At 42.9% G+C, this 13,302-nt stretch overlaps 1 protein-coding gene across 2 annotated transcripts; it reads left to right on the top strand.

The window, feature by feature from the left end:
- The first annotated feature begins 11 nt into the window (after positions 1–11).
- On the top strand, positions 12–13,013 carry LOC135489823 (uncharacterized). 2 transcript variants are annotated; one of them, XM_064775376.1, is made up of 11 exons: positions 12–33; positions 617–695; positions 932–7,709; positions 8,007–9,143; positions 9,323–9,487; positions 9,736–9,864; positions 10,243–10,423; positions 10,671–10,778; positions 10,950–11,079; positions 11,221–11,250; positions 11,491–13,013. In XM_064775376.1, exons 2-11 carry the CDS (start codon positions 638–640, stop codon positions 12,207–12,209), a joined length of 9,435 nt encoding a protein of 3,144 aa, XP_064631446.1. In that variant the 5' UTR covers positions 12–33; positions 617–637; the 3' UTR covers positions 12,210–13,013. The 2 variants fall into 2 exon arrangements, with proteins under 2 accessions (XP_064631446.1, XP_064631445.1); XM_064775375.1 differs by having other exon boundaries at positions 14–135.
- The last annotated feature ends 289 nt before the right edge of the window (positions 13,014–13,302 follow it).

Here is a 13,302-nt window from a genome sequence, read left to right as displayed (position 1 = left end):
CGCGGTGTGGCCTGAAAATGACGGCGTTATGGAGTGAGGTTTCTTCCGTTTATGCATCAAATAAGCACCCTTTTTGCATGTTCTGATCTAAATGTCTTCGTGTTGTTTTGTGCTCTTTGTAGTATAGATATATAGGTGCGTAAATGTCAAGCAAATACTATGAAAACTTTAAGAAAAAACTGAGAATATGACTCTTCAAAATCCAAATGCCAAAAAAAGATCTAAGATGGGCCTACTAGTATTTTGGGGACTTTCGCTTTCCTTCCACACGACACATGCACGACCACCACTGCACATTGTGCCAAAATGTCTGAATGCCTGAATGGCCCATAAATGACATTTGTATACCATACACAGTAGTAGCTTTTCGTACCTATATACAAGAAAAAATAGATACATTGAGTGATGACCTGCTATTTTACTTGTGTTCGCAGTTCTATCGAGTCCTCGGCTCAAGTCAAGACAAGTGGTCCCGCAACCGCAACCAACACGAGACTCTTCTGGAGTTGTCAGTAAAATTTATGTCCGTTAGGCCTAGGCTACGCCTACCATAATACATTAACAATAACGACGCGCTCTGAGGTCATTAGTTCTCATGTTTTTTTTACTATTGCAGTTTCCTCAATAAGTGGTGGGGATGTCCACTGAGAAGAAATCCAGATTTAAGTTGAAGCGGACACATTTTGTGAATTCTGGTGTGTATCTGTGTGTTTAGCTTTTCCCTTTGAGGGACATTGTCATAACTTAATGGGTCTACCAGTACCTTCAACTGGTGAGATTACCATTTGTGAATGATAAGGTGTCAAACTTGCATATTTTCTATTTGATGTATTCATGATGTACGTGTATCCCTAGAGCAAAGAGGTGTAATTGCTATTGTTCATTTGCACTCATTTGATGTTGAATAAAACTATCTTTGTTGCACTTTCAGATTCATTTCGGGGGGGACCTTCTCCAGCAGAAGGTGCTCAACCGACACCTGAACAACCAGTCATGTCTGAGGTACAGTCAAAAGTGCCACCTATCATAGGAGAAAGTGGTGACAAAGCAACTCCTGGTGGTTCTGACCTTTGGGATTGGGATGACACAGAGAAAACAGGAGACGATACTGGAGAAAAGCCAGCTGCAGATTCAGGTGAAGCTGCTAATACTCGGTTGGCAGAGTCTGCTAAGCCAGCTGCAGATTCAGGTGAAGCTACTAATACTCGGTCAGTAGAGTCTGCTAAGCCAGCTGCAGATTCAGGTGAAGCTACTAATACTCGGTCAGTAGAGTCTGCTGAGCCAGCTGCAGATTCAGGTGAAGCTACTAATACTCTGTCAGTAGAGTCTGCTAAGCCAGCCAATGAACCGGACCGTAAGACTGTTGTTTCATTAGTAGATTATGAATTTGATTCTAGCAGTGCTGAGGACAATCAGGACGTTTCCAGTGGTGATGATAAGGATGCAGATAATGCTCTGGAAAAAGTGCAGATTGAGGGAAACATAAATTGTGATGACAATGGGGTTGAGAAAGGTACTTCTGCAGATTTAGCCAGTCGTGATGAAGGAAATCAGTTGAGTCACAGTGGTCAGGGGGCAACTTGTATTGATGTTACTGTCAATGATGATGAAAGTACAAAGCTAACCAGGGATGAGAAAGAAGCAGAACAAATTAGTGACAAAAAAGGTTGTAATTTGACTGTTGAAATCAACAAGGGGACTAGTGGTGAAGCTGAGGTGGAAGACTTGGAAGCTGAGGAACCTTCTAGTGGGGGGACAACCAAAAGTCCTGGTGCACTGACAATGCAGAATTTAGAAATTCTGCAGAAAATGGCAGAGAATTTAGTGGTAGAAGGGACAGAGGAGAAATCAGTTGAGGAAGTGCCAGTCGAGTCAATTAGTGTTGAGGATAAGGTGCAGATGGATGTCAAGTCTGAGGAAGAAGAAAATTTGGATGAGGTGCAAGGGAAAGACACTACCGAGGAGTTGGACAAGGAAGGGGATGTGTTAAAGCTGGAAACTGAGGGTTTGCCTGGGGGATCTGACCACGTTGAGCGGGAGGTGGAAGCGATGGATGTTGTATCTTCTGCGGAGGATGTTGCCAATGCCGTCAATCAAAGTGATGCAGAGTCAGAATTGCCAGGCGGTGAGGTGCCAATAGTTGCAGGTGAGGAGGATGGTGAGGGGAAAGATACTAGGGAGGAATTGGACGAAGCAGGGGCTGAAGTTCAACAAGAGTTTGATTTTGTTGGTGGCGAGAATGGTATTGAAGTGGAGAACTTTGAAAGCACGGTTTTTGAGGGCGACGTTTCAGAATCAGAGTCACAGAGGCCATCTGGAGTAGGTAGTGAGTGGAAAAGTTCCCTTTCGGCTGAAAGTTCTTCAGATGGACCTGAATTAGCATCACCTGGTACCACACAAAAGGTTTGGGGTGCTTTGCGAAGTGAAGTTGGTGACGTTGTAAGTGACATTGACAATGAAATGGACAGTTTTGTCAAGGACTTTCAACCGAAGGAGAAATCTCCAGATAAAGAAACAATGCTTAGTCAGAATGATTCTGTTTCTAATGATCAGGAAAATGCAGATAACTCTTATTCTTCACTGCCAAAGACATTTGGGGGCTTCAAGCCACGGAAGCGGACATTCAATGTCAATTTTCCAATCCCTGAATCCTATCGTGCAGTTCTGAGATTGAGTGATGTGTTTACCACTATGAAACATCTTACTGGTAGTGTTTATGAGACGCCTGATATTGTTAGGATCGATCCCTTGATTCTGAAGGAAAAGTTTGGGGAGGAGTTTGTGGCAGGTTTCTTTGATTCTGCTACAAGTGAGGATGAGGATTATATCTTGGTGTCAAAGAAGGTCACGAAAGCCTCTGGAGGGGGGCACTTTGAGAAGAATCATGTTAAGAAAGAATTACCAGGTGACATGTCTGATGGTTGGTCTGGGTCTAGTAAAGCTGTGGCAAAGAAAAATGGCAGAGGTAGAACACCAAAAATGTTGAAGAGTGTAGAAAAAGAACCGAGTGTAAAAAAGTTCCAATCTGAAAACAGGGCAGGAGATACCCAGATTTTGCAAAAGACACCTGTTACAAAACCAAAATCCAGTACAAGTGATTTCAGAGAAAGAGAGACTGATACTCCGTCATCTCAGGTGTCACAGCCTGAAATATCTTTCAATTATGACAATACCCCTAGTGTGAAATTAGTGGGTATTTTCGACAGTCCTAGTGCCAGACTAACTCCTCCTCTTCAAAAAGAGAGAGAACCAGTTCTAACAAGACTTTGCCACGGTGGCGGGAGGGGGACGCTAAATGTTGACGGCGGAAACTTTTTGCTTAATCGAAGCAAATGGTGGGAGAACATTCCAAAGAAAAAGGTTAAGAAAGTTCTGAATAGGTCTGTGGGAGAGGCATCAGAAGTCGAATCGACTGCTTCATTTGATAGTCTAGGAAGGGTGAGCCCAGTCAGTCTGTCTGCCGTGGAGGAGAGGGAGACTAAGCCAAAGGTTGTCCCTGTGAAAAAGATACCAATGGCAAAGAAAAGTACTGGTGGTAATAAACAATCGAAGCTACTGGGAGAGTCACAGAAACCTATGTTGGTGAAATCAGAGAAGAAAGTTCCGATGGTTAAGGAGGAACCTGATAAATCCCGAAAGAAAAGACCTCCAAAGAAAAGATTGGTCAAGGATGATAATAATATAAAGAACTTGTTTGATTTGATGTCATTAGGGCGGCTTGAAATCATAGTTGAACGATGTGATGCCATGTTGGACTCTAGCGTGGTCATTGTCAAAAAGGAGAAGGGGGACAACTCGTTTGTAGATATTGAGGGAGTTGAGGAGAGTTATAAACCGTTGAGTGAAAGTGGAAGACCGAGGAAGAAATCAAAGTCCCCTGCTCGGCATGCGTTATTAGATTCTGAGTCTGACTCATGTGGTGGTGGTGTCTCGTCCAGTGACCTAGGAACCAAGGAAGTAAGCTATGAGAACTTTTTAAAAGCTGAGTGTGAAAGTTCTCTGTCAGATGGTGAGAACTCAGAGCATTCAGATTTTGAACACCGGAAAAGAGCTCGGTTGAAGAAATCATCCGGATCAGATGTGTCTATTGATGGCTCTGTCATAGACGAAAAATCTGCAAAAAAGAAACCGAAATCGAACATACGGCATGACAAAAAGGACAGATCAAAGAATACTCTGAACTTTGATTCAGACTCTGAATCTGATAGTTTTAAAATGGTGATGAAAAAACCAAGCGTCAATAAGATTGATAAAAAGAGAGGTCGCGGTCGACCAAGGAAAGATGTTGGACACAGGGATGCTGATGAGAAACCTAAAAAGAAAAGGAAGAAACTGCCCGTTTCTGGTGATGAGTTACCTGATTTCAGTAGTACTGATGATGAAATTGCGACTGATATGAAACCCAGGAAATTCAAAGCAGAATTCAAGTCGCCAAAACAAGGGGACAAAAAAGTGTCAACTTCTAGGCATTTTTCAAGCGGTCTAATTGGGACTTGTGCTGATTTCAGTTCAGATGAGGAGAAAGTGGGATCCAACACAGCTACGGAGGGTTTGAAATTTCAGATTGCTGGATTGGTTGATTCACCAAAACTGTGGGGTGATGATCAAGAACCACCACGACAAGGCCATGGTGTCACACGGCAGGATTCTGCGCCTATCTTCATCCAATGTTCCAAGAGTACAACATCTATCCCTTCTAATTCTGATTCCGATGCGTCATTGAATGAGAAAAAGGACTCTGGAACTGAAAAGGACAAGCAGAACAAAAAGAAGTTGTCCAGGGACACAGATGCAATACAAAAGAAGAAGGAAAAATCAAAAGCATTTGATGCTGTGAAAAAGATGGGCCCAAAGTCTAAGCAGGCGATGAAAAAATCTGACTCGTTTGACTCAGTGAAAACGCTTGGTTCAAAGAAGTTGAAGTTAGATAAGGTGATAAAGTCTGAGGCATTGGAAGAAAGGAAGAAGCTGGATTCCAAGTCAAAGACAAAGATTCCCTCCAAAGATGAGAAACAGCTTGTCATAAAGGATCTTTTACAAGATTCCAAAGGTTCATCAAAGAAAATAGCATCAAGGGAAGTTGATTGGATACCTGAGTCGGGGGATAGCAAAACAGACAAGAAAGTTACAAGTGGGTCTGAGAGTGATGTTGAGGTAGTGCCCAGTCCACCGAGACCAGCTGCGGAAGTTGTGAAAATTTCATCTGATAGTCAGGATAGTGATGTAGATGTTCATTCTATCCCTACTACAGAGTCTCCAGCTCCTTTTGTTGATGTTGAAATGGGCTTTAGCTCTGAGAATGATGATGGCGCCGATGATGTTGTGATGGGGGACTCGCCAGAGCAAAGCGAAAAGGAGCCTGGGGATCGGGAAACTTTAGAGAAAAGTGATAAAGATACTAAGCAGAAAACTGTTGTCAGTAAGGAAACTGTCAAGAAAGAGAGTGAGCAGAACTTACTAAAAAAGCTAAAGATCTCCCCTGTCAATGTGAAATTAACCCGATTGAATTCTGATGTGAGACGTATCCTAAGAAAAAGGAAGCACATGTCAATTCACAGATATGAGAAGTTGACTGGAGTCATTGTTCAGAAAAAGGCCCATCTTGAGAGACAATCGAGCACTGAAAAACATAAGAAAGTCTTTGGAACTGAAACAGATAAAAAGTCAAGTTTAGAAAATCTTGTCAAGGAGCAAGGAAAAGAAGCAGGTTTAGAAAAAAGTTCTGGTAACAAAAGTTTCCTGAAGAGTTTGCAGGATGAGTATGACAGTTCTCCTGAGAGACCTGCGAAAGACAAGGAGAGCGAGCTGGAAAAAAAAGCTGATGGATCAAGTGTGGAGTCTGATCCTGGGTTCCCAGGAAGTGATGAAGAAATGGCAGTGTTGGATGAGGTTGGTGGTGATACCTGTAGTTCCGATGATGCTGCCGAGGCCGTCTCTGGGGCTTCGGATAAACAGTCGAGTGATGAGGAGGTCAAGCAAAAAGGTAAAAAGAGAGTACTGAGGGATTCGGATGATGATGATGAACCCGCAGCACCATCAGCTGATGATAAGGGTAAAAATTCCGATGAGGAGGCTCCTGGAAAGAAAAATACCCCAGAGGTAGAGGAAAAGCAAGAGGAGGACCTGAAAAAGTCACTGAAAAAAGAGGTTGCAGATTCAAGGAAAAAAGTTAGTGCAAAAGAGGAGTCGATGAAAAAGTTGAAAATGTCCAGAAAGAAACAGAAGGGTTCTGGATCTTCATTAAATGACATATTATTCGGTGGCGGACCTGTTTTTGGAGAGAATGTTACGCCTTCTTTAAGTACATTCAAGATCCCTAAGAGGGAGGAGAAGGGCAAGAAAGGGGCTGCAATGAAGGAGCAAGCAGACAAGAGAAGCAAGATTGATATCGTAAAGGAAGCATTGGAGAAGACTCGGATGGAGGAGAGGAAAAGGAATTTGATGAAACGAAAAGAACAGGAAGAAAAAGCAAAAGAAGAACAGAAGAAAAAACGGAGTCGCTTTGATGCTGCAGTTGATACACCTGATAGGAATCAAACTCGTAAGGCATCTGTTATGGATAGGAGGGGTCTCTCTGATAATGATCGGAGAGAGAATCTTGACCGGAGAGATTCCTTTGGAAATCGGGGGAACTGGCGAGGTGGTTCAGACCGACGGGATGCATATGGTAGGAGAGATGTTGGCAATGACTCTAGGAGAGACTCAGACCCAATAAAAAGGGAGCCAGATCAAAGAAATAGATTCTCAGATCCTAGAAATGTGAGAGATTCAAATCCAAGAAATTCAAGAGATTCTCATTTCAACAGGGGTGATTCTTCTAGGTCTCCATTTGGTAATGTCCAAGGGCACAAGTCGAGATTCGATAATCCACAAACACCCAACCAGACACTGAATGTTGCTCCAAATCAGAACATGGGCAATGTTAATTACGCAACACCCAGAACGTACAAAGAGTACAAGGAGTCTCTGATGAGAGGTGGGTCAGGTCCAGGAAGCCAGCCACTGTCTGCCACTCCTCCCCAACAGGATATACCACACCGAGATGTGCTGACTTCTACACCGCGTGGTGTTGGTGCCATGAGGAAGCGTTCCCCATCTCCTTCAAGGGACCAGATACTGCGAGATGGAAGGAACATTCGGCCAGTTCACAATGAGCATCTCACACACAGGGATGTTAATCGAATTCTCCAACATGAGGGGATGCCAGATCACAACACTGGTATGCCAAGTCCTATTGAACATTCCTCGCCATCAGACATTGGTAGCCATGACTTTATCGGGCCACATACACCAGATATGCCAGAAGCAGAAGATATGGACAAGTCACCGGAGATGAAAGCATCAATCTTGTCTCTCTTGACTGGTAAAAGTAAACAAACAGACGGGTATCTTTCCTTAGGTGAAGACAATGTAGAGTCTGACGATGATATGGATATGCAGCTGAAAGGTTTCAAGAGGCCGTTGCTACCTGTGAAGAAAGGAGAACAGGGTCGAAATGAACCTGGTCTGAGAGCACACGGTTCTAGAGATCGCGATCGCCTTGTTCTTTCTGCGCCGGATGATGAAGAACACACAGAGGAGTGGTTTGATTCGATCATGGCGACCGTTGGGGATACGGAGGAAGAAGAAGATGTCCTGTCGTTGTATGCTCCATCGGAATGCTCATTAGTTAACAAGGGCAACAGGAAATGGGATACTCCACCGAGGAGGTAAGCAAACTGAATTAGATTTACCATTCTACCGACCAACCCTGTGGTTAATTGATCATTGAAATACAATACACATACATATACTTTCTAGTCGTAGGGTAAAATTGGAATACTGATCACTTCTTACGTATCACATTGTCATTTTTTTGTTGAAGTGGTGAATTCTATTGACATTGTATGTCATGACGATTGGCCTCCTTCATTTGTTCGTTAAAATATCGATGATATTGATCCCCTCTTTGTCTCATTTTGATTCGTTGTCATGGTGTTCTATCTCCCGATTGTTTTGTCTTGCAGAGGTGGTCAAGAGAGTCCACTCAAAGGAATTATGACTCCAAGTCGGCCTGGTCGAGGTAGCGAAGACGACAGTCATGGTCATCGATCATTGTCCCAGGAGAGTCCAAGCAGTCAAAGCAGTCAGGAGGACACCTTCCCTCAACAGAGGGCATATGCGAGGTCAATGATGTCAGCCCTGCAGGATCAAACTGCTGGTACGAGTGGATCACATCCAATGAATATGCGCGAGTTCATCCAAACCTCACTGCGCCGGCGAGAGGAGGGTCTTGCTCAAGCCAGAGTTCAGAGTCTTGCTCAAGCCAAGGTCAACAAGATCATGCAGGGTTTGGCGCCCGATGATGAAAGGGCGCTTGTGCGATCTGCAATATATTTGAAAGATAATTTGGATGAAACTGTCGACATGGATGTTGTGCGGACGGCACTTCAGAATATCAAAATGAAAAGCTTGATGGAGGCGAGGGCGAATGAACACATGGGTCCGCAGGAAAGATCAAGGGAAAGGAATCCAGAAGGAAAAACGGTTGATCGAAACGTTGCGAAGTCCACCTTATTTGCTTTGCATGCACACAAGGACCCACCAAAGCCGTTGTCTCCTGTGTACACTACCCCAGCTTCATCAGATGATCGGTGCTCCCCTGCTTTAAGTGACTGGAGCAGACATTCGGAAGACAGTGTGAAAAAGTCTAAAGAGAATGCTGCACAAAACTTGGCCAAAACCTTGAACACGCCGTTGATGCAATCTATGTTGGGATTTAGGAATGCATCAGACCAAGGCCAAGGGAATTCTAGTAACCAGAGTGATAGCAGCAACCGTGATCTGTCGTTGCCAAATCGTAGTAAAGATGTTTCTGTTAGTGGACGTTCAACTCCAAGCATTGAACGGGACTTCAATTTTCCAGTACTGGAGGAGAAACCATACGAGGAGGACATATCAGGCTTACGGGCATTGCTCCCGAAGGTCCTCCGACCCGACGTTTCAAATTACAAAATCTCCAAGAATATTCCTAAAGGACATTGTTACAAGTTCCTCAAGTTAGGATCGTGTCCTAATCCGCATTGTTCCTATTCACATGTCATTCCAGCTGAACCGGTTATCGGGGATATACGAGCATGTCACAGAGGCAATGATTTGCTTGGGTAAGTTGAGTTTCAAGGGCGGATTTGTTTGTCAATTTGTTTATGTAGCGGCCAGCTGAAAATGCTAGTGTCTGTATCTGTTTTGTGATTGACAGCAATGCTGACTATCTTGGAATACTCCCCTTTCCTTAATTACCTCATCTTTTCTGATTTAAAAAAGATGCGCCATCCTGTTTCAGAGCTGCAGAAGCGTACGCCTTCTTGAAGGCCAAGTGTGGGAAGAAGGAGGTTCGGCCAGACGTCGTGGCTTGTATGATTGAGATGTGTCACAAGACTGGTCTGATCGAGATGGTCTTCCAGGTCTTACTGCCTGATATCAAGGAACTTAAACTACTTGATACACAGTAAGTGACATCAAACCTGTCTCCACAGTTCGCTTTCAGAAACTGTAAACTTGTATACAGTCTGTAGTGCTCGTGCTTGAACTTTAACATATTATTGGTCGGCAAAAGGTAGATTTCAGTGAAGTGTAATCACCCAACATTGGGCTGTCATCAGTCATCACCTGGATTTTTGAAAAACAAGTTCAAATTGATATATTTCTCTGAATATGGTGTTGAGGCTATTTTCATTCAATGTTTCACTGTTGCAGGTTGTGTGATGGTCTGATAGCCATGTGTTTTCCCAAGCATTGCCAGCATCTATGGGAGGTCTTCTGCTTCTTCAAACAGTGCGAAGAGAAAGCTATACCTTCCAAGGAAAAGATATTTGATTTGATGAAGTAAGCAATCGAACTTCCTCCATAATGCTGGGCAGGACCAGGATAATGTTTACTGTAAACTCTGTGAGATTAATGCTGGCAACAACTGCCTTGTAATAAAATATATCATCACTGAAGTCGAAGTGTACTGTCATCAAGAATGTTGGGACAGAAATGTCTGTCGGTTCGCTAGTGTTCTGTTTTAAAACTCGAAGTCCTTCAAGATTGCCTACCCTCTTCCAACCAGAAGTCATGTAACTTAAAAGTGTGGTTGCATCTTGACATGCAGTATCTCGGTATTTTTAGAAGCCCAGCGGTCTTTTGAAACTTTGCAAAATTGATCGCACTGGTCTACGGTATTCAAATTACATTGTACATTGTGTTATATCCATATTGCAGGGATTTGTTCATGCGCCACGACTTTGAGAAAGTGTTGATGGTAATGCAGCATTGGTCAACTGCCGATATCGACTTCAATCCTATCCTTGATCTTGCTCTGCACTCAGATGCACATCTAAATGGTGTGGTTCTCGTCGTTGATAAACTGCCAAAACCCTGTCTAGTCAAGTTGAATACAGAGGTAGGCATTTAGTGTATTGTTCAATGACTTCTACATGTACTTCAACTCCATCGCAGCTGGAACCATAGTGTGTGGCACCAATCCTTTGGCATGGATTATTTGAGATGACAGTGCTTGATTGATATGGCATGTGGTATTTAGATTAGGTGAGAGAAAAAGTACAGTGGCCTGCCTGATTGTAAGCCATCAGACTCCCGAGTTGGATTTTCTTTGCTTGTTCTCTATGTGTCTGTCCGTCTTGTTTCAGCTGCTTGCCAACTTACAAGAGCGGTGTCTCCAGTGCTGTCATCCCCATGGTGCCTCAGTATTGCAGGCAGCCATCACAGAAATCACAGCTGGTCAAAAGGCTCCTCCGGTTGGTATACATGTAATAGACATGTCATTTTGTTAAGCTTGACGTCTCTTTAGAGTTTTGGAAAATCAGTAAAAGTCGGTGTGTTCCAGCTCTAGCAGCTCTTTAATCGTGAAGGACACAAATGTCACTTCAGTAAGGTTTTAAATGTCGATTCTGATTCTGATTTTTCAGGCCGTCATACTATCTCCCAAGAATCATGTTCTGACTGATCTTAATGACAGCCTGGCACAACTGCTCAGTGTCGGGAAGCTGAAGGATGCATTGGGAATCTTCCAGAAGATGCTGACTATAAATAACGCTGGTAAGAATCATTGCGAAAGATGCCACTAGAAAAGAGTCTTGCCTTATCTGGGGAAACCATAAATATAATAAATAACTGTACATCTATGTTTGTCTGTTTGAAATATTCGTTGCTAAATAATGAATTGTCATTCCTTTTCAGACAAGGTTGCTGCATCTGCCTGTGGGATAGGTGAGTTAATGTTGCTCCTCATGTTCTGTACCATTCAGAGATTAACCTGCTTGTGTTAGTGCTGGTTTTTTCATCCCAAAGAGCACAGAAAATGAACTAGACCATCAAATAATCACCTTATTCTGTAGAATTGCACTGTAGTTAATGGTTGTGAGAGTAAGATTTTTCTGTACTTTTTGCATCGTCCTCTCGTAAATGAGATTGTCTTAGAATCATTCGATCTTCACTTTTCTGTTTCAGATATGAACTTTGTCTTCAATCAGATGTTGATGGCAGCTGTAAAGAATATGGACACTCGTATGCTACTCATGATCTTTTCAATAGGAAACAAAGGCAGTACTTTAAACCCACAAGAGGCTATGTACAGGCTATTAATCATTCATTGTGTTCGAACAAATAATGACGGTAAAGCAGACTTACTGTACAAAATGTCGCCAGCGCAGAAACAGTCTGTTGTCAACATTCCGCGAAAGCTGACGTTCCATTCGAATCTCTCTTTGGAGGAGATTCGGGTTATCTTGAAAGCGTATATGATTGACTTGTGTCGACTGTTGCGGGCCAGTGGGAAATTGTCATCGAAGAATATTGAGGATTTCGTTATCGATGTGATTGTGAAGAAAGTGGATACTAACGCTGGCGGTGTGAAAGTTCTTGCTGCCATTCAGAACACGGTTGATGCAGTGAATCAAAGAATAATCAAAGTTTTCCGACATATGAACCCACCAATCGCAGCGGAAGTGAACCTGACCAGTAAAAAGATAGACATTACTCCGGAATCTGTCCGAGTGCATTTAGGAGCCCTTGAACGGTTGAGTACAACCTCGGGAAAGAATATTGTTTTTGGTGCTAAGGGTCCCCAGACCCCAAAGACTCCAGGGGCTAATGCATCCACTACCCCGAAAGCCACTCCCCCTGCTCCGGGCAAACCAACTCCACCTGGGGCGACGCCAAGAATATAATGGGTGTGATGTGATACCGTTGTGGATTACAGTTAGACTTCCATCAATCAATACTGTAAATACTAGTGATTATTTCAAGCCCGAATGGGTGATTGGGTGGTTTGGAGACAACTTGGGGGGGGGGAGGAAGTTGTGGGTGGTTTCCACCTGATAAATTTGAAGTTGTCTTTTACTTTATTGTGAGAGCTTGGGGGCGGGGGACTTAAGTCCATTCTTAATCTTTACCGGGAATCAGCTGTTGCTACATGTATTTGTGGTTTTAATGCAATTGTGACAGATAGCTGTCAACCAAGGTTAACAAGTAATTGTTTTGGTTCCGAGAAGAAGTTTGTAGACTTGTGTATGTTTATGTTCAGTGTTGCCTGTACATATCAAATGCTAAAGTGATTACCACATGGACTTTGTGAAATCATGTTTTTATTTCTGATGTTTGGTTTGCGCAAAAATATGCCAGCCATATCAGTGCCCAATTTGAAATATACGACTGAGTTATCTTTTATATGGTTACCCCTGTCCTGTGGGGTTGAAGCAGTTGCATCGATTGTAGTTTCCAGGTGTCTTCAGTGTCTAATTATCTCCCAACTACAGTATACCGATCTGATGAGATCATGCATTTTCTACTGAATACATGTACATGTACACAGTCAGCAAGCCACTTGAAAACATGGTATGGGAAAACTTGCAACAGTTTAATAGTCTTTGTATACAAAAAGTACTGACTGTTGTGATTGTTCAGAAAGTCTAAACTTTTCATGTTGAAGACTGTCCTTGCATTGAAAATATGCTTGCTATCCTGTTGTTTTAGTGATTATAATAAATTGTTATTGTTTATGAAATTCTTACTTCTACTTTTTGCTTGGCAGGTTGCGCGAAACTGACGCGAAACATAGAGATAAGCGTGTCACTGGTGCGTCCCACTCTATAAATCATGAATTCAGTCAATTTGATCTTGAAGCCACTGAGTGTTTTGCCTCGGTGAGGATAATGGGTGATATGAATAAAGACTAGCAAATGCTTTTATCTAAAACTCCATGTACATTTACACTAGGCTTTTCTGTACAAAATTGAAGTTAAAGCATTTGCTAGTCTTTAT

The sequence above is a fragment of the Lineus longissimus genome, chromosome 6, assembly GCF_910592395.1.
Source record: "Lineus longissimus chromosome 6, tnLinLong1.2, whole genome shotgun sequence".
In the NCBI taxonomy this organism is placed as follows: Eukaryota; Metazoa; Nemertea; class Pilidiophora; order Heteronemertea; family Lineidae; genus Lineus; species Lineus longissimus.
This window is presented reverse-complemented; position numbering and strand designations above follow the sequence as displayed.